The 19,510-nt window shown below is 36.9% G+C and overlaps 1 protein-coding gene across 7 annotated transcripts in view; it reads right to left on the reverse strand.

The window, feature by feature from the left end:
* Positions 1–19,510, reverse strand: part of LOC131691188 (venom dipeptidyl peptidase 4) — a 63,631-nt gene that overhangs the window by 15,961 nt on the left and 28,160 nt on the right. For 3 of the 7 annotated variants that reach the window (XM_058977407.1, XM_058977409.1, XM_058977405.1), the window contains exon 2: positions 11,365–11,602. The exons of 3 other annotated variants lie outside the window; for them this stretch is intronic. In XM_058977407.1, coding sequence (XP_058833390.1) covers positions 11,365–11,412 — 48 coding nt within the window. In that variant the 5' untranslated portion in view covers positions 11,413–11,602. Of the gene's footprint in view, positions 1–11,364; positions 11,626–19,510 lie in introns of those variants that run through there. One more of the 7 variants, XM_058977408.1, reaches the window with a different exon arrangement.

Here is a 19,510-nt window from a genome sequence, read left to right on the forward strand (position 1 = left end):
GTTTCATTCCTAAAAGCAAAAATGATCACTAACGTAAACGGTTTTGTAGGGTACATTTGTATCCCATACACACTTTAAACAGGCACTGTTAAGTTGCTGAAGTAAAACAAATAGGTTGCACCTGCTTTAATGGTAGTTTAATAATCAAATTGGTTTATGATGAAATAAGCCGTAACAGAATTATAGGGATTGCAAATAGCTCTCGGGTACAAATGTAACCCCCACAAAACTGTTCTACGGTTAATTTAGTTGAATAATTGAGAACATCGACAGTTGTACGGACATTTTTAATATTATTAACTTTCTCTCTACTTAATTAGCAAATCTTTCGTCATCAATCAAAACAAATGTCTCAAAGAACAGACATTATTGCCTGCATGAGTATATTGGAATACTTTATGGCGGTGAAAATGAAGCTTATAGGCTTACGGAGGTCATCTATCTTCAGTATTATCATCTCCGCAACGAAGTATTGATTTCATTCAACACGTTAGCCCAACCCGAACGTTTCATTTTGAAAAACACCTTAAAGCACTTGGTTGAAAATGACAACGCTGGAATTAAATTTCCCGTGTGTATAGAAAATGGCTGTATAGAGGTAAGGCTACATGATTTATCAGAGCGTACCCCTACCGAGCTAATTGCAAAACACATGTCGCAATACAGAGAAGTAGAATCCTTTGCACTTGAAACGTGGAGAACCTTCTTACCGGGTATTCTAAACGGTGTTCTTGTGGTGACGATGCGGATCAAGAAAACTATTCACTCCTACTTGACTATAAAACATTAGTGTATCTTCGACTGTTATAGTGACAAATTATGATTTAATGATCGGCATTAAAGTGAATGTCTCGGTCCCTATTGGTCCTCGATTCATTGAAAATGTTCAATGAAATGCACGGAAAAAAATCCGTTCATGAATTCATAAATTCACGATTTCGTGAACTGAACGATTTACGAAAGCCCTGAAGTTTCAGAAATTATGAATAATAAACCTCGTATTAATGAAACTATTTGTGTTTTCAAAAAACTAGTTCGTCCAAAATATATACATGGCGTTGCATTCGAATGTTTGGTTTCAGTTGCTTATACGCGATTTTGATTTCTTATCACGTTGCCGTGCCATCTTTTTCATGAGTTTACTATCGAATTTTTCTGTCAGCGGGTCAGCGGGATTTATGTTCTTGATTTCAGGATGTTAGTCACAATTTTCGTAATTTCTATATAATTTATCGTGATATTTTAGTCATGATTTCAGGATTTTTTTTATTTATTAACAGATTAAGGCCGAAGTAGCCTGTGCCGTATACAAAAGATTCCTCCATTCCACTCGGTCCATGGCCGCGCGTCGCCAGCCACGTAGTCTGCGAAGGGTCCGCAAATCGTCTTCCACCTGGTCGATCCATCGTGCTCGCTGCGCGCCACGTCTTCTTGTACCGGTCGGATTGCAATTGAGAACGGTTTTCACCGGGCTATTGTCCGACATTCTGGCTACGTGCCCGGCCCACCGTAGTCGTCCGATTTTCGCGGTATGACAGATGGGCGGCTCCCCCAACAGCTGATGCAACTCATGGTTCATTCGCCGTCTCCATGTGCCGTCTTCCATCTGCACTCCACCGTAGATGGTACGCAGCACTTTCCGTTCGAAGACACCAAGTGCGCGTTGGTCCTCCACGAGCATGGTCCAGGTCTCGTGCCCGTAGAGAACTACCGGTCTAATCAGCGTCTTGTAGATGGTCAACTTCGTACGACGGCGAACTCTCTTCGACCGAAGTGTCTTGCGGAGGCCAAAGTAAGCACGATTTCCTGCCACGATGCGTCTACGAATCTCTCTGCTAGTATCATTGTCGGCGGTCACCAGTGAGCTCAAGTACACGAACTCTTCAACCACCTCGATTTCGTCGCCACCGATGCAAACTCGAAGCGGGCGGTGATTTCAGGATCTTAGTCACAATTTTCGATATTTTTGTCATGAGTTGTGTGATCTCTGATCACGATTTCAGGATCTTTATCACGATTTTCGGAATTTCTGTTCATATTATCATGATATTTTGGTCATGAGTAGAGTGATTCATGATCATGATTTCAGGATCTTGGACATTTCCATTCATGTTATGCTGATTTTAGCCTTTCTCATATAGAAAGTTTATGCAATCACTCATGCAACCTATTAGTGTACCTAATGTCATATGCCATTCGACTCAGTTCGTTTAGACCGGAAAATGTCTGTGTGTGTATGTATGTGGAAAAAATCTGTCATCTCTGTTTCTCAGGAATTGCAGGACCGATTTGCTCAAACTTAGTCTCAAATGAAAGATACATCATTTCCATCGGTTGCTATTGAAGTTTTATCGATTGGACTTCTGGTTCCGGAGTTACGGGTTGAAGAGTGCGGCCACACAGCAAATTCCCATATAAAATGAACTGAAAAATGCTCAAAGGGGGGAGTATAGGACAATTTCAAAATTGAATTTGTATTTTTGATGTTAAATGTCTTTAAAATTGCATGAAACGTCTAGAGTTGATATAAACTCGAAAAAAAATTTTTAAGAAAATTTCCTTTTTATAGAAAGGTTATGCAATCATTCTAAAAATCGTCAACCTAATTTTGACTTATATAGGCGTAGGTAGGGGTATGCAGTGAGGGGTTGCTACTTTAAAATTGAAACTAGTTTAAAATTTCTTAACAAGTTGAAATTTTCGGCAGGGTCCGGACCTTCCGGATCCTCCTCCTTGATCCGCCGCTGGTATCAAGCGATATTCCAGTGTTGACACATAGCATATCAAGATCGTTGCTGTCGATGCATTGTATGTATGCGCAAATTGTACTGAATATTTAATACACATTTCCACCATTATATTGAACATAAACCAGCCATGGAGTCGTAGTTTGAACAAATGAGAAAGGCACTATTGCACCACTAGGTGGATTAAAACAGGTTTTTATTCTAGAGCTTACTTTCGAATTTGACACGTGGAGTAATATGACTACTGTTCATAATAACATAAAGGATCATAAAAGTGTGATTGATTTGCGGTATCTTGTTCTGTGAACTATATCACGTACACGATTTGGGGTACTCAGCGCAGCATTCGTTTTCTATTCAGATATCACACTGGTTCAAATGAATGTTCGCTGTTTTAATAGTTTATTCATTTCGTGCATTTCATTCATTTAACTTATTTTATTTACTATTTTAATTTTATGCAATTTATTAATTTTTTCCCGTTGACACATTTTATTTAGTTCTTTTTTATTAATTAATCTGACCAATTTTGTTATATCTTTTATTCTAGTTATTTCATCCAAATTAATAATTTATTTATTTTTTTGATTTAATAACTGGATCATTGAATACATTTTATTTCGTTTATTTTTTTCTTCTTTGTATTCATTTTACCATAACTATTTATTTTGTTTATTTTATTCATTTTTTTATTTTATCCGCACTATTCATTTCATGTTTTAATTATTTTATTCATTCTGTTCATTCTACTTAAATGCATTCATTTAATTAATTTCTAGTAATTTATACATTTTATTCAGTTTCTTTGTTTTATCCATTTTATTGATACCGTTCAATCACTCCTTTTATTCATTTCATCCAATTTGATAGTTTGAATTTATTCAATTTATTCTATTAATTTCTAAACATTTTTATGTTGACTAATTTATCACTTAATGAGCTGAACTAATTGGAATTATTTATTTGATTAATTTGATTTATATTAATAATTATACTCGTTTCGTGAATTTAATAGCTTTTTATCATTTTTTTTTTTGCCTGCAAACTAATGATGAACAATGATAAATTTTAGAAATATCTCATCTCGCTCTCATTGACTAAGTTGGTTTTTGCTTTCACGATTTAATTTCAGTTCATGGATAAATTACTTCTCGCGAGTTTTACATTCTTCGGTGCTCATGAAAGAAATATACTACACTAACACTCTTTAGCTTTCTTGATCGGAATCAAAGAAGACAGTGTCGAGGAAGGAATAGCAGGCTGGGAATGTTTCAATCGTTCCCCAAAACCCCCCTGAAGCACTTTGATTTGAAAACTTGACTAAAATATCAAAAGCGTGATTATGATACTGAAGTCATGAACACAAATCACTCAACTTATTGCCATAATAAAGCCATAAGAAATATCGTTTGCAAGTAGTAAGAAATTACGGAAATTGTGACTAAGACCCTGAAATCATGAACATAAGTCATACCACTCTGTCAGAAACATCCAACACAAAACTCGTGAATATAATATCACGAAAACGCGAATACGAATTAAGAATATCGTGACTAAAAGCTTGAAATCATGAACATAAATCGTTACTACTCCTACCTAGTACTGATCGCTAGCAACTGAATATTTAATGAAAAAGTGCATTGAAAAAAATGATTTCACGAATGATACTAAAAGTTTTGTGAAATAGTTCACGTCAAAATTTCATTACCATGTTGCAAAAAATTGAAAATGATGGTTACCTTCCAAATATATCATAAATCACATACTAGGAATCGTGAAGCAGTTCACGAATACGCGAAAAATATTTCATAATTCGTTGAACTATTTCACGAGCTTGAAATATTGACTAATATTAGGGATCTTGAACCAGTTCATGAATACATGAATAATATTAGATGATTTTGTGAACTATTTGACGAGCACGAATAATAAGTCGTGACTATTATACTAGGATTCATGAACCAGCACACGAATACATGAATAATATTTCATAATTTTGTGATTTATTTCACGAGCACGCATGGTCAGTCGTGACTTATACTAGGAATCATGGACCATTTCACGAATACATGAATCATATTTCATGACTTTCTGAACTATTAATTGGTTCATGATCCTGTTGTCTTACCGTAAAAACGTGATTGTTTCAGATTTCATGGCAGGTTTTTCACGACGTTTTTTTCCGCGTGGAGAAAGAAAGTAACGAGTGTTCTTGAATTTTATTGATTGAAACGCCGATCTTCAAACCATAAATTGACTATAAAACTAAAAATCCACGGAGCTGCTACTATACACTCTATGTTATACACCCATGAGGGGCAAAATCCTACGTAATCTGACTGTACTGTAATCAGACAGCTGACCATGGACAACCTTGCGCGGAAGAGCCATAGCCAAATTTATGGCAGCTGGTCAGGCCATAATGACAACAGTAAAAGAAGCATACAGCACTCCAAAAGCTACTGTAAGCAACATCGGTGAAGAAGTCAATAACAATAACGATAGATTTACACTGGTCTCCCCTAAGTGCAGGGAAGTACATTTGATCGCGAACACCAATGTGCCACCCTGCCGCGAAAAAAGGTCTTCGCGCACAATAAAAAGTTACGTGCACGAGATCCAACGGATGATCAAAAATATTTGTTTTTATTATTATTTTCAGCAATTCGCAAATATATCAAAGGTCCACGACTGCGTTAAGCTACCGCTATAAGCTGTATCAATTAAACGAACAAAATAAAAAATGTCAACTCGAGACACTCTAGTTCTCATAACGAGAAAATAAAGATTTGCTTTTTCAGATATACAAAGCGGTGCACGGGTGGATTTGATTGCATGCCCTGCTATAACAGCGGAGCGATTTTTAGCTCTTGAACTGAGCAAAATGAAGAAAGACTTAGCTCGACGATGTTTTGGCAAGGCATCTAAAGTTTAGGAAGGAAAACAAAGCTTTTCAACACTGGAAAACGTCCAAGCAGTATCTCCAGGAGTGTATTTTAATAATCATTTCACCCAAAAATCCCGTACAACCGGATCGAATTAGCTAGCTACCGAGATACCATAGAATGCAGAATAATGTATCAATCTACTAAATTATCCAGATTTTTCTTCCATCGAAAGGCAATTATCAAGTGTAACTTGAAGGTATGTGACAAAACAATCGAAACGAAATCTGATTTGAAGATGCGATGTAAAATAATTACCCATAGGTTTGATAGTACTACTTTACTAATAATAACTGAAGAAAACCACCAAAAAGTTAAAAAAAACATCCAAAAGCTTCAAACTTAAAACTTACAACTACAACTCTTAGTGTTTTATACGTTGTAGAAAAGACCCATTTTCGCGACATCACTCAAAATGGAACAGAGTGTAGAGCCCAGATGTTAGGTTCGCGCCCCTGTAATAGGTGCTGGGAACTCAGTGTGGACAAAGACTGATGAAAATCATTATCGCTAGAAGCTAATGGATTCTGGAGGTGACATATAATGAACTAACGGAAGGGCCTTATTGCATTGCAATATAATTTTGCATTGTGTATGGTTCTTTATGTCATTTTAATTTGAGTCTTGGGTCAAGCTCTTGTATCCTCCTATTCTATTCTATTCTATTCTATTCTAACCCTTACACGGTCAGTATTGAAAAGCATCCTGGGAAACACTGCAGTTATTATTTAGTGTCTTTCTTGTCAACATTAATATTTGAAGCATATTATAATATGTCGCAAATATTAAAACGGCCAGGCCTACTGTGCCGAGTTGGGTTTGAAGATGTTTCAATATTATACGGCAATTGAATTAATCATTTAATGAACAATTCAATCAACGAATCGTTTTGAAACTTGAATGAGGAAGAAACGAGGACAACCGTACCGACCGTTTCAGTTTGTAGGGGGTTATAATAAAACGTTGGGAGTGACTTTGCTGAAAAGGTTGGGTCCTTTGGAATGGGACAGAGGTATTTACACCTTGCCCTGGCTCACACAGCCTAGGTTAAAGCGCCTTTACTCGCTCTCGGGTCAAGCTCTTGTATCCTCCTTATAAAAAAAATCTCGGATTCAGTATAGGGTTTTCACATTGGAGTTTGATTTCTATTCGATCTCTGGTTTCCCAATTTAAAAATTCTTGAGTTTTTCAAATTCCAAATTTTCGATGTGGAGTCATTTGTAGGTCTTCTATTTTTTAAATTCTCGAGTTCGTATTTTTCAGATGTAAAAATTTTTGATCCAGCCGCGGCAAAATGATTCCGATAAACTGTGCCCTGTTCCTAAAGTATTGCTATCTGCGCAGATTTTACCGCAGCGCGTCGTGACCGCACACATTGTACTTACTGGTGAAGGTAGTTGAGTGAAAATCTCCCAAACGTAAAAGTTATGCAATGAATCAACAGTTGCATATAGAGCTCGCGGTATTATATCAGTTAAATGGTGCACGAGGTTAAATTAAAATTATTTTGATTTATCTACCTTCTCTTGAATAGTTACTTATTATGAAGAAAACAACTGGAAGCGCTGCATATATCGATTACCCAAGTATGTATGGTCTATAATAATGCACATAGAACCAGGTCGCTTCGACATTCGGGTTAAATCCATAGAAAATTTCATCTTGTGTGCGTTGTTTACGATCGGTAATGTATGCTACACAACCGCTCCAGATTAGTACGGTGCTTTGAACTCATTATGGAATTACAACCGATAAATAGCATTTCCAGTAAAATAAAGCTTTCAATGTATATATGGCATTACTCTAATCTCTTCCGTAAACAACCAGCGAGCCCAACGGAACGCATTATTCACATAACTTTTTTCATTGCACATTTTATCACATTTACTAGTTTCGCGCTATCGATAGTCATTTGCCACGATAAATCGACTACCTACTCAACTGTGGATTATGATGGTCATCCCAACCACGTTCGAAGTTACCTGCCAATAATGCTATAACAACGTGGAAGCACACCGAAGCAAAGCAAATCAAGTTTGGCCACTTAACCGCACGTCGCACCCGCCCGTTACCAGCATGTGCATTTGTTTATTTCATGTCAAATATATAGGCAATTAACATTAAGCACGGGAACGATCCCAGTTAGGATCAGTTCAACTGGTCTAGTAGCCGTAGGCTGGCTGTCACTGGTTTGCAGTTGCTTGAAATGTTTACATAAGACCGTCACTGACCAGCTTCCTGAAAACGAAAGCTGTTTGACTAAAATAGTGTGACAATATTGCGTGGATTGGCCTAGTTTGTGACCTATGTTTCAAATGAGACGGAGAATTCTTTTTGGAACGTTTAGGTACGAACAAAATGCACGCGTCTCTGACAAAGCACCGCAGCCTGATCAAAGCAATCTGTCTAACCATGGATTGCTTTCTGTGGCGATCTAAACGATTTTAAGTGTCAAACAGAATGCCCATTTTGAAGTTTAACATGCTCCGACACTACGTCAGTGAGCAAGCAATTTGTTTAGTCTAGGGATTCGTTGTCGATTTGTAATTATGTAATAAACTGAACGTTTTAACAGTTTAACAACCTTGGTACCAATTCATGTATAAGCAGTTAGGACAAATAGTACTGCAATGAATACCGCGAGCTAAGATTGAGCCACGGCATGACCGGTAAAACTTCGTGACCGGCATAAGAACCGTTTCACGTACATTTACGAGCGCTCAGCGGTTGGTTGAAAATAATAAACAGAAACCACACAATAAATACAGTGAAAGTGATTGCCTCCGTGGTTTGGCATAGCTTTCTGTTGTTGTTTAGGGTTTTGTTGCACCGCGTGCAATTTTTGTGCAATTGGACGCAGTTTGTTTGCGCTAGCCTCTAGGTTGAGAGTCGTGTTTTCGTTTCACATGTAGTCTCAATCTTTTTGAAGGGGCAATCTTCAGACTTGTCAAGGCTATTAGCCAGTAAATGAACCAGTAAATGTACAGATTACTTCAAAGTACTCGTTTTGAGCCCCTTTTTAATGTATAAATTTATAGTTGACAATACTGAAAACTTTTAACTTTTTTTTCAGATACAGATTTTTTATAACGAGGATACAGATTTTCAACAAAATCATCTGGCATCTCTGGTGCCAGGTCATGTAGCTTTATTTCAATACTGTCAACATCTATATACGTTGGGATACTGTATAAAATGTCATTACAGTCGACGATGTTTTTCAAGTTATTATGCAAAGCAAAGGATTCTGCTTGTTTTAGAACATAATCAGTGCCGCATGACGTAGATGGTGGAATTGCACAGCATTAACTTCTGCTACGTTGAGCTTCATGTTCACCTTCAACATTTGCTCCACTTCACAAATCGATGGTTTTACTAGACATTTCTAGAAGTCAACAGAAACACATTTTGCACACAACGGGGTATAAAATTGCTTGGCGTTGTAACCCATTGTTTGTTCACGTTTCACATACTAGGTAGAATCAGGATATTCATTACAATGCATTAGAAGGGAGTCAATTCGTCGCTGTTGTACTATCTTATGACAAGCGCCATTTAGCACATTTCGAGAAAAACGATTTTTAAAGTTTGAGATTGAATATCTTGAGACTTGTAAATGCTATAAACAATCCAAAGAAGACAATTGATGCTTCTATCTATTCTGCATTAATCTCTCAAATATTACCAAGATCGGTTGACTATGTTGCGAGTTTTTACTATGAATGTAAACAAAAGTCGCACTCACACGTGTCATAGGCGTGTATTGATGACAAAAATTGTATGACGTGTCATAATCGTGCATAGAAAATTTTCCATAGAAAAAAATCATCAATTTTTAACTTTTATTCATTTCTTTGCGTTCATATGGTCTATAAACAATCGGTGAAATGCATTTTGAAGGAAATGAGTCAGGGAATCTAGAAAAAATTGTTATTTTTGGTTACAGTGTTGCCAAACATCCTTTATTTCCAATTTAAAACTAAAACTGTGTTTTTCTCACAACTCTTGTAATTTTCTTTTGAAAATGTTTATGCCATTGTGTTCCTCAGACATTTTCACACATAAAAACATCTAAAACTTCAATATAACTTGAGCAAATCCCTAGATACAGTGATTTGAAGCAAAAAACTCACAATTTCTCATTATGTTTCTCGCAATATCTAAGTAACCAAGTAGAATTTCAAAATTCTGAAATCGCCACTTTGTGGAGATTTTTCAAACAAGTAATGTGGCATATCTAACTCAGTTTACCCCAAAATGGCGTTTGTCATAAGATAGCACAACAGCGACGAATTACGGTTCTACACAGTATCTTAAAAATTTTACTTTTTGTTCATCATACCGAATAGGAAACTTATAAATCGTGGAAAAACCATCGCGGAAAATGACAGGTAATTGAAGCTGTCTAATAGCATGAGTAATGTCAATATCATGCTTTCAATTTCAACATTTGTACACTGCTGCTATATAATAGCAACGCAAAAACGTCTCCCTCAATCTCTGCACGGTCATAGCACAATATTTCGTTTTTTAAGGCGTAATACCAGCATTATATCAAAATATATGGATTGACAGCTGTTTAGGACTGCCTTATATGTAAATCTGAAGCAGACATTAGGCTACATTATAATACTTTTTATACAACTCCTTTATTTTATAAGGCACGTTAGCGCTTGCATAACGGTGCAAAATCCTTTGTTTTTCATTTTAGATATCTCAACACTAGGGGAATTTAAGTGAATGACTGGCGTCTAAAGGGGCTAACCCACAATTTTCCCGAAATTGGGACTGTCATTTAAGAAATTTGAAAAAAAAAATAGATTTTTTACTATTATCAGTCAAAGTTGACCATGGAGGTAACCCCAGTACTAGATGTCGTCCAACATTTTGTCTTATGAAAATTCGAGTTTTCTCGTTCGTTATCCGATGTTTTAAGAAAAAGTAGTCCATCGATTCGCCATCAGTAAATGTTATATTGTAGCTCACATATCAGTGAATTCAATTTAACAATGTTTTAGTTGGATTGCATTGAACGTTGACGTTTCGGCCTGAAGGTTCCTGAAGGTGAATACCAGTGTTGACGCCCTCTATGCGGTCACAGGTGGAACTAAAATGTTTTAACCAAAAGATAACTCGTATCATATACTACAATTCTTCTGAACATACTATTCAGCTAAATCTAACACTTATTTCACAAAAATGTATAGTTCGTGAGAATTGAGTACTAATTCATAACCATGCACTGCTAGGCCCCATGCAAAACTGACTCAGACATCACTTCGTTGAAAGTTTAATAATTTCTTTTAACAGAGCCGGATTGACTAGCAGTCTTCGACAAAGTTGTAGACAATGAAATTATCTTTCTTATTTTCACTTACAGTGATAATACGATGCATATAGTGCCACCTAGCAGCGAAAATGCGAGCTAGTGGGTTTTCTCCATGTAATTTGTCGAAAAATCTCATACAAACTTCAGGCACGTTGGTCCGGTAGCTAGACTTGTCCGATTTGCTTCAAATTTGAAACAAATACTCTTGGTGGGACTAGAAATCGACTCAGTGGTGGGCCAATTGAGTTTTCAAAAATTCATTATTTTTCTGGTCAGTCTAATGTACACTGTTCGCTAGAATAATAGTCAACTGAAGCGTATATGGTTCTCAAATACAAATTACCTGCTCAGATTGTCCAATTTCTATGGAATTCCCGGTTGAGGCAGCCATCGTTCGCGTTCAACACAACTGTCTATCCTTGTTTCTACTGTTTGGCAGTATATTCAAATTACACTTCCTCTTTCGCAATCAGGCTACCCCGTTCACGATGCTGCCGGTAAGCACCGCTTGCACAATTTGCGCCGCTCCCCAAGGACCTGCTTCAGAATGCACCACACTCACATCTCACCGTTGTAATACTCTAAGGAAAAGAAATTCTCTGCACTTGTAGGAAACACTTATGTTGCTGCCTGCGACCCTTGAGACCAGTCACATGTAGGAACCTTGGACAGATTATAATATGTACTATCCCGTTCAGGTGTTAGTATACTTTTTTTTTACTAATGAACAAACAGTCGGTCCAAGGCAGCAGACAAACTTGTGACTATCGCATCGGTTCATCCAACCATCCTGCTACTACTGTACTGCAACTGGCTGCTGGCACTAGAAAAGCGTTCGAAATGCCACCGCCAAGACGCAGCTGAGTATACACACAGTTACCGCACATGTATGGTACGTGCATAGTCGTACGCAAGTAGATAGAAATGTCGATTTTGAAAGAATAAACAAACATGTCACTTCAACGTCAGTTGTGATGAGAAACATGACACAGGAATAGATATGGAAAAATATCTCTAATCTCATTGACGAACTAAGCTTGCTGCAGGCGGGAAACTTGCCGACCGCGCATAAATGACGACGATTATCCATTTCCGGTCCTGGTGTGCTGATTTTCCGACAGAGCGTGGGATGACTATTAGCGGCGGTCGGTGCACTCTTTGTTGTTCAAACTAATTTTGAATCTTCGCTTTGACTGTCCAAAGTGTGGCCAGTTGTTCACATTTTGTTTCGGTTATGTCTCGGATATTACCTACTCGCCGGGTTCGAGCTTGAATAGGTTATAGTAATGAACATCATCAATTTGTAATAATTATTTCGCTCATTTGGTGAAAAATTTAGCAATTTACTGAACTGGGAGAAAGTTATTAATGATGAAATCGTGGCTAGCACTAAAGTATTGTATTAAATTATACGAAATCCCTTTATGTTAGTAAAGCAAAATGCAATCTTACCTCAAAAACAGGCATACATGATGGTAATTGCTTAAAATTCTCAAGGGCTAATTATTTATCGATAATCAGTGGTCTAAAATAACTTTCCGGTACTGATGATTTATACTGAGCTCAGTCAAATTCTGCCGGTATCTGAAATCTCAAATATCATGGAACGATTTCACCACAGAAAACAGCAACAGAAAATTAAAATTGAATACCTGTACAAATTAGAGCCATCCCAATGCATCCCAAACTAACGGAATAAGACTCAGAAAACAAAGCTAAAACTGTTTTTATTCTTAACATCTGTGTAAACATGCAAATGACAAAACGTTACACATCACCGCCGCACTCAAGCTCGCACACGTACATATTGTACCCAAGTTTGCATGCAAAGCCCGCAGAACGATTGTTCTGACGGCTACAGGTCGATCATAGCGCCGACCAGTTGTAAGATGCTGCTTGCTAATATCATTGCAAAATTAAAAACTTAACACTTTACTTGGACGCCAGTTCTTAGTGATCGAATAGTCTACTCGACCAGCTGCCAAATAGGCCAAACTTAATGGCGTACTTGGTGAAAATCTTTGAACGGTCTTTGAATTCTAGCACATATAAAACATCCGAGATGAACATCTGCTCTCTGTGATTTCATATTCATAAGGACAAAATTATGATGGAATATGAATAGACGAGAATACAGTTTATATACGGCGTGTTCCAAGCCATAGTAATATAATTATTACCTATTTGTCAATTTGTTTATAACAGGACGTACGTAATTCATCTACGTGTTGTTGTGATCCTATATGTCAAAAAAAAATTAAAACATTTGTAAACATTAAACATTGTTCGTATTTAGGTTACCAAAGCGCAAAAAATAACCACTGTCATGCCAACGCGTCAAAATCTGTTACTTTCTATGTTGCAGACAGATTGCTCTGTTTAAAGCTCAAACAAGGGTAAAAGGGGGTATTTCAAACCGCTTTAAAATTCATTATTTCACAGCAGAGCGAAATTTAATGAAAACTACACGTTAATCCACATCAGTACATCAGTAGCAGTTGTAATTGCAATAGTTTCCTGCGCTGAAGGTATAGCAAACTTAACGAAAAAACTTTAATTACAAAATGTATTAGCTCTTATGAAAAGTTATTGTAGGCTTAATCTGGTTAAACAGATTATACCATGCGGCTCCATATTTTTTATTGAAATCGATCGAATATTACCAAGTGGTCAAAAATGCCTTCGTTACCCTAGCTGCAATTTTTCACTGGTTCTGTCCGCACCGGAAGTCTTGAATCGTGTCTAATGCAAACAATACAACAAAGTTGAAAGATCAAACATCTCTTCTGTGAGAATAGCACCCGCGCTGACAGGGACGGCCGCGGGCCATTCTTGTTTTGACAGCCGGTCGATATCTCTTTACACCGACGGTATGGTTTCTAGCTCAATCATAGCGCCGTGTTGTAACCACTGGGGCCCCTTGGGCACTATTTAATAGTGCTATTACATCATATTACATCATAGATATGATTGATTCCAGTATACCTATCGTACTTCAGTTCATGTTCTCTGAAATAAGATATATTGTTGCTTTGAAATTTGGATTTGGATGCACTTCACTATCACAAAAAATTAACTTTTTCGATCAAATATATTATAGAAACCGGGATACTGGCAGCCATGCTAACCTACCAGCTACTAAAAGTAAGAAGAAGTTTGTTTTTGACACTTTTCAATGTCAATAATCTGTCAGGTCAAAGAAGTTACAACATCCGTATAAGGAAATCCGTAGTTAGAATTGTGCTGACCAAATTAACACGTGACAATTTGACCTACATAGCTCTATAGCGTTGCTTGAGGATGAACAATACCTTGACCAAGAAGCAGGAATGATGAAATAGGGCGGATTGAACCAATATTCACCATTCGAGGCCAGGAAATATTTGTATGCGTCCTTCGTGATGGGTGTAAGATTATTTTCGTAGAAGAAGCGCTATGCTATTTATATTTATTGGATCATGTCCATATGTGCCTGATTAGCTCTAGTTTTGTTGTTTTAAGTTTATACCAGATTTGCTCTATTTTCATAACTTACGTTTCTCGTAGTCATCAATTTGCGGAAAATAGCGAACAAAAACGATAAAAGATAAAGTATAACACACAAGTAGCAGTATGCCATTTAAACTGTCCTAAGTCCGCTTCTAGTAACTGAAGCAATGGCCATTGGCCACGATCCATGCGCTTCCGATCCTTTGACGGACGCAGATTGTTTTTCTGTTACTCCCGTATATTCAGTTCAGTTTATAAGTGAAGGTCAGCCTTTGTTCACTTTGTTTTCCGCCGTTCAGCTAGTGCCGGTAGTAAATCCAGTGTATTGTTTTAACTGGTTTTATTGCCGTTAGTAAAGATAAGATTCAGATTTCTCTTCTTTCTTTTTATCTTGCACATCTTCCATGAAATTGAAATATAGGGTGATGAGCCTATTTTCACCCTACTAAGCAAGGTGCCTCACTAATTCTGTAATTTCTTGCCTTACAATCAACGGAATGCGTAAAAATTTTGCAAGTAACTCAAACATTGAACTACAAAATAGATTTTTTGCAGAATTTTTCGTAGGTCAGTTTTTTTTAAATATCAAAATAAAAAAAATAGGAATTTATTATTATTTTGGTCTATAAAAGATTTTGAGAGACAGGAATAACTTCTCAACTAGCAAAAAAATAGATTATGTGTTTTTTGAGTTTGCTGATTATGATTCTGATAACAGAATTTGAGAATTCAATACGGAGGCTACACATTGGCAGTCATTTTTTACGAAATATGCGAATTTTTTTACAATAAGCATAAAACTCGATTTACGAGAATTTTGGGATCGCTGATTACAATTCTAATGTCAGAATCAGCGATCCCTAAAATCCCCTTGTAAGACGTTTAAGGCCAATATAGAAAAAAAAACATGAAATTTAGCCAAGCATAGTCCCCATATTGGATCCGCCATTTTGAATTTTACAGTTTTGACGTGAGAATCAGAATCAGCGACCACTAAAACCTACATAAAGCTAATAATAACAAAATTAACAATGAAAAAAAATTCGCATCGCAAAGGGTTAAACGCATTCTTTTAGCTTTTGTGCTGTCGACTGGCTAGTAGGACGGAACTCGCCAAATTATATAAGGGTCATTCCACGCGAAGTGATCAAAAAAAGATGCAAACTTGAAATCGACCTTCACGGTTTTGAACCAAATTTGGAGGAATTGTTCATCTTGGGCCACCCAAATTTTTGTGTCAATTTAACCACCCCTCGGGTCATGGGAGCACCCCCCGTTTTGGCAAATTGCCAAAACCCTTGATTTTCTTTTGATCATATCTCCGGTTCTATTTACTCTAGAATCAAACCGCAAGTTGGCTTTTGAAGAAAATTGTTCAAGAAGTCTAGAAAAAAATGTTATGTTTTGCTGGAATAGCTGCCAACTATGCAATTTTTTCAGTTAAATATTAAAAGTTAATTTTTCTCTCAATACATATATTTTAATTTTGGAAATTTTAATGCCATCGCTTTCCTCAGACATTTTTACAGAAAAAACACATCATCCCAATATAATATAAGCGCATCCTGAGATATACCGTTTTGAAGGGAAAAACTCCCACTTTCTCACATAAAAATCCATTTTTATTGGCCAAAATTAAGAAAATCTCCAAACGATCATAAAAATCAACTCTGATCTGCTAGAAGCAAACCAAAAACGTAGTTTTTCATCATTTCTCGTCTACTTCACGAAAAATTATGTTTGAACACAGAATAATCAAGTTGGTTTTTTAGTGTTGTGCGCTTGCGATTTTATATGGGAAATTGCGGTTTTTTCTATTCAAAACGGTGTATCTCAGGATGCGCTCATTTTATATTGAGATGATAAGTGTTTTTATGTAGAAATGTCTGAGGAACGCGATGGCATTAAAATTTTCAAAATTAAAATATATGTATAGAAAGAAAAATTAACTTTTAATATTTAACTGAAAAAATCGCATAGTTGGCAGCACTTCCGGCAAAAAATAATATTTTTTCTAGACTCCTTGAACAATTTACTTCAAAAGCTAACTTGCGGTTTGATTCTGGAGTAAATAGAACCGGAGATATGATCAAAAGAAAATCAAGGGTTTTGGCAATTTGGGTTTTTATATATTGGCCCTGGATGAACAATTCCTCCAAATTTGGTTGAAATCCGTGAAGGTCGATTACACGTGCCTTGATCACTTCGCATGGAATGACCCAAAGCAATCAATTCTCCGACACGCCACATCCCAATAACCGTCATCTAAATCGGTTTCACAACAATTCAGTTCAAGATTAGCGACTGGAGTGCGGGAGCCAATCATGAACGTGCTTCAGATATTAAATCGATTGATTTGTTAGTCATGTTAGTTTTCAACTATTGAAAATGTCATCTACTAGTATCAGATATTTTCTTCTCGGTATGTCCAGATCTTTGAAAAGATGCTCTGTTGCCTTCAAACAGCTCAATACGAGTGATTTTACAGAAAAATCTGCAGTGGATCTATATTTATACTTTTATATCATTTTAGTGTTCTGTTGGTGCACCACATAATTGTCCTCGAAAGATGTTTTAGAATTCAGTTTTTTGTTAAATGAAAGTCATAGATACTTCAAAATGTTGTACATTATTGCACATTTTCCGGAAAAAATTAAATTAATTCGACAAAGAACAACAGAATATATAAAAGTTCGAAAGCTCACGCTCCTTTTTATCAGAAAGTTTGAAAGAGGGCTCTTATATTGAAAGGTAGGTCGTTAGTTACGACACAATATCCACTAATTTCCGCTAGGCCGTGTATCTGTTTTCGACCGAGAAAAAACAAGTAAATGTACCGGGGATTTCTCGAGACCTGACTGGTCAGTTTTCGTCCGTAGCTTTAACACCTGCTTTAACAAAAAAAGGTATACATCATAGTGATTGTCCGCGACCAGAAAAACAAGATTGCTTGCTGCGAACATTTTACGTAGGACTTTCGCACGTCTATATACCTGCAGAGTCAGTGGAAATTAATGGTGTGGTCTTCGAACCAGCTCTGAAATACTACGACCTGTTGCAGTATGGGTTGGCTGCTTCTAGGTCCCTTTACTTCAACATGGGTTTGGATTGCAGGTAATTGCATGCAGTGCAAATTGAGGAAAGTAAAACTACTTACTCCCATCAGAGTCGCTTCGGGTGATGTTTGTCAGGTCTTCTCTTCCGTACGAACGCCATCTGGGAAAGATTCGTTTACCTGCTTGCCTATTTAGCCACCTATTGTGGCAATAAGAAACGGTATGGCAAATGCGTTGAAGTTCATGGCGAGTATTTCGTGCGGCAGAGATACCGACCAGATAAATTTATTGCGGGAGGACCTCGCATGATCTTCGATCATACTCTGTGTACAAGCTGTACGGAAATAAAATTATGCCCGGCCTTAAAGCAAGCTTGAAGCACTCTTATAAAGAAATGCTATAGAAAGCCTTACTGCCTGTCTTCACAAAAAAATCTTTTTCTTGACTTGTATTGAGGAAGAATCTGTTAATCCACAACTTTTGTGATCCTGGGAACCACCAGAATGAGAAGCAATCTGTCTGCCTAACTTTTCTCGTAAGGGTCAAAAGATATCGCTTCCTTAGAGTGCGCCAACAATACACACTAAAAACCAATGAAACTGCTACCGTTGAGCGGGAGCCAGTTGTTTCCGGACCTGGAAAATATCCAAAAAGATTATCCCACTTTTCCAGGAATATCAAAAACGCATATTGTCCCTATTTTACAAACAAGTATACAATTCAGAACTGGACTAATGAGTTTTTATGATAACGTGAACAAAATTCCTGTTTCCATGTCGTAAGAATCAGTAAAAACAGGAAACTTCTCTTTATATCCTGCATCTAATTTTACACCAATTCACACATTCTAATTTCACACCAAATCAGTAAATTAATTCGTATCACTCTTCTTATCAATTCTCCATAAACCTGCTCGCTTTTCTTTATAAAGGGTGATACGATCAAAAATTGGCCACACAAGAAAGTGTGTGAATCGGTCAAACTTTTATTTTCTTTAAATCAAATCATGTTTATTTTGCAAATTCAATTCATACAAAATAACGAAACAATATTCACTCAAGCTTATATTTTAGCGAATGCGAATTGCCGCGCTTTTCGTTTGATTTCTCTAATCAGGTAAGAAGGATTCATGTCCTTTGGCCTTTTTTTACAAAATGTTGCTAAGTTGCTAAAATGCTACCTAGCTGATGGTCACGGTAGCGATGGAAATATCGTTCATCGAGTCACAGGAACAGAATGCCTGCCAAACCAGATATTTGTTTGCGAAGTTAGATAGCTAAATGTGTTTGAAAATCTCTTCCAATTGACAGCTGTCCGCGCCTTTGGTCGTTTTTGCGGACTCCAGCTTTTGATTTCTTTACGATCCAGTCTTTCTGGTCGTCGACAAACCTTTTCCAAATACGTCCGAACGCGGGCGAATAGTTTGGATGTTAACGATGCGCCAGCAATCTTTTGCTCCGTTACTCCTCTTGCTTTGATGCCATTTTCACAAAAGAAGAGCAAATGTCAAAATCAAGCAGTAGGCGCCATGTTACACACATCCATTTTTAAAATGAGGGTACTGCAGATTTTTTTTAATGCTCGATGTGAAAATTCATCAAGTTAAAGTCAAGTTAGTCCTAGTTTATTTTTTGTAGAAATAAGATTTGAATTAAGTATGTTTCCAGACATTTTCTCACTAGTCTCCGTTACGGTATTCCTAAAACGTATTTTAGGCACCTAATGAATCACCCGGTCATCGGGTGCCTAGAAACTTCTAAAATCATGAATCGCACGGAAACTTCAGTACAATTTTGAATCTAATCAATAACAGAATGGCAGCTGGGGATGGTCGCACAAGCTCAATCTCAAGCTTACTTAATCTAAGGACAGCTTTAACTTTATTTTAGGGCGCATAATTTGCTTCAATTAAACTATTTTCGTTTTTTTATGAGAACTTTTTAA

Source organism: Topomyia yanbarensis, chromosome 3, assembly GCF_030247195.1.
Source record: "Topomyia yanbarensis strain Yona2022 chromosome 3, ASM3024719v1, whole genome shotgun sequence".
Lineage (NCBI taxonomy): Eukaryota > Metazoa > Arthropoda > Insecta > Diptera > Culicidae > Topomyia > Topomyia yanbarensis.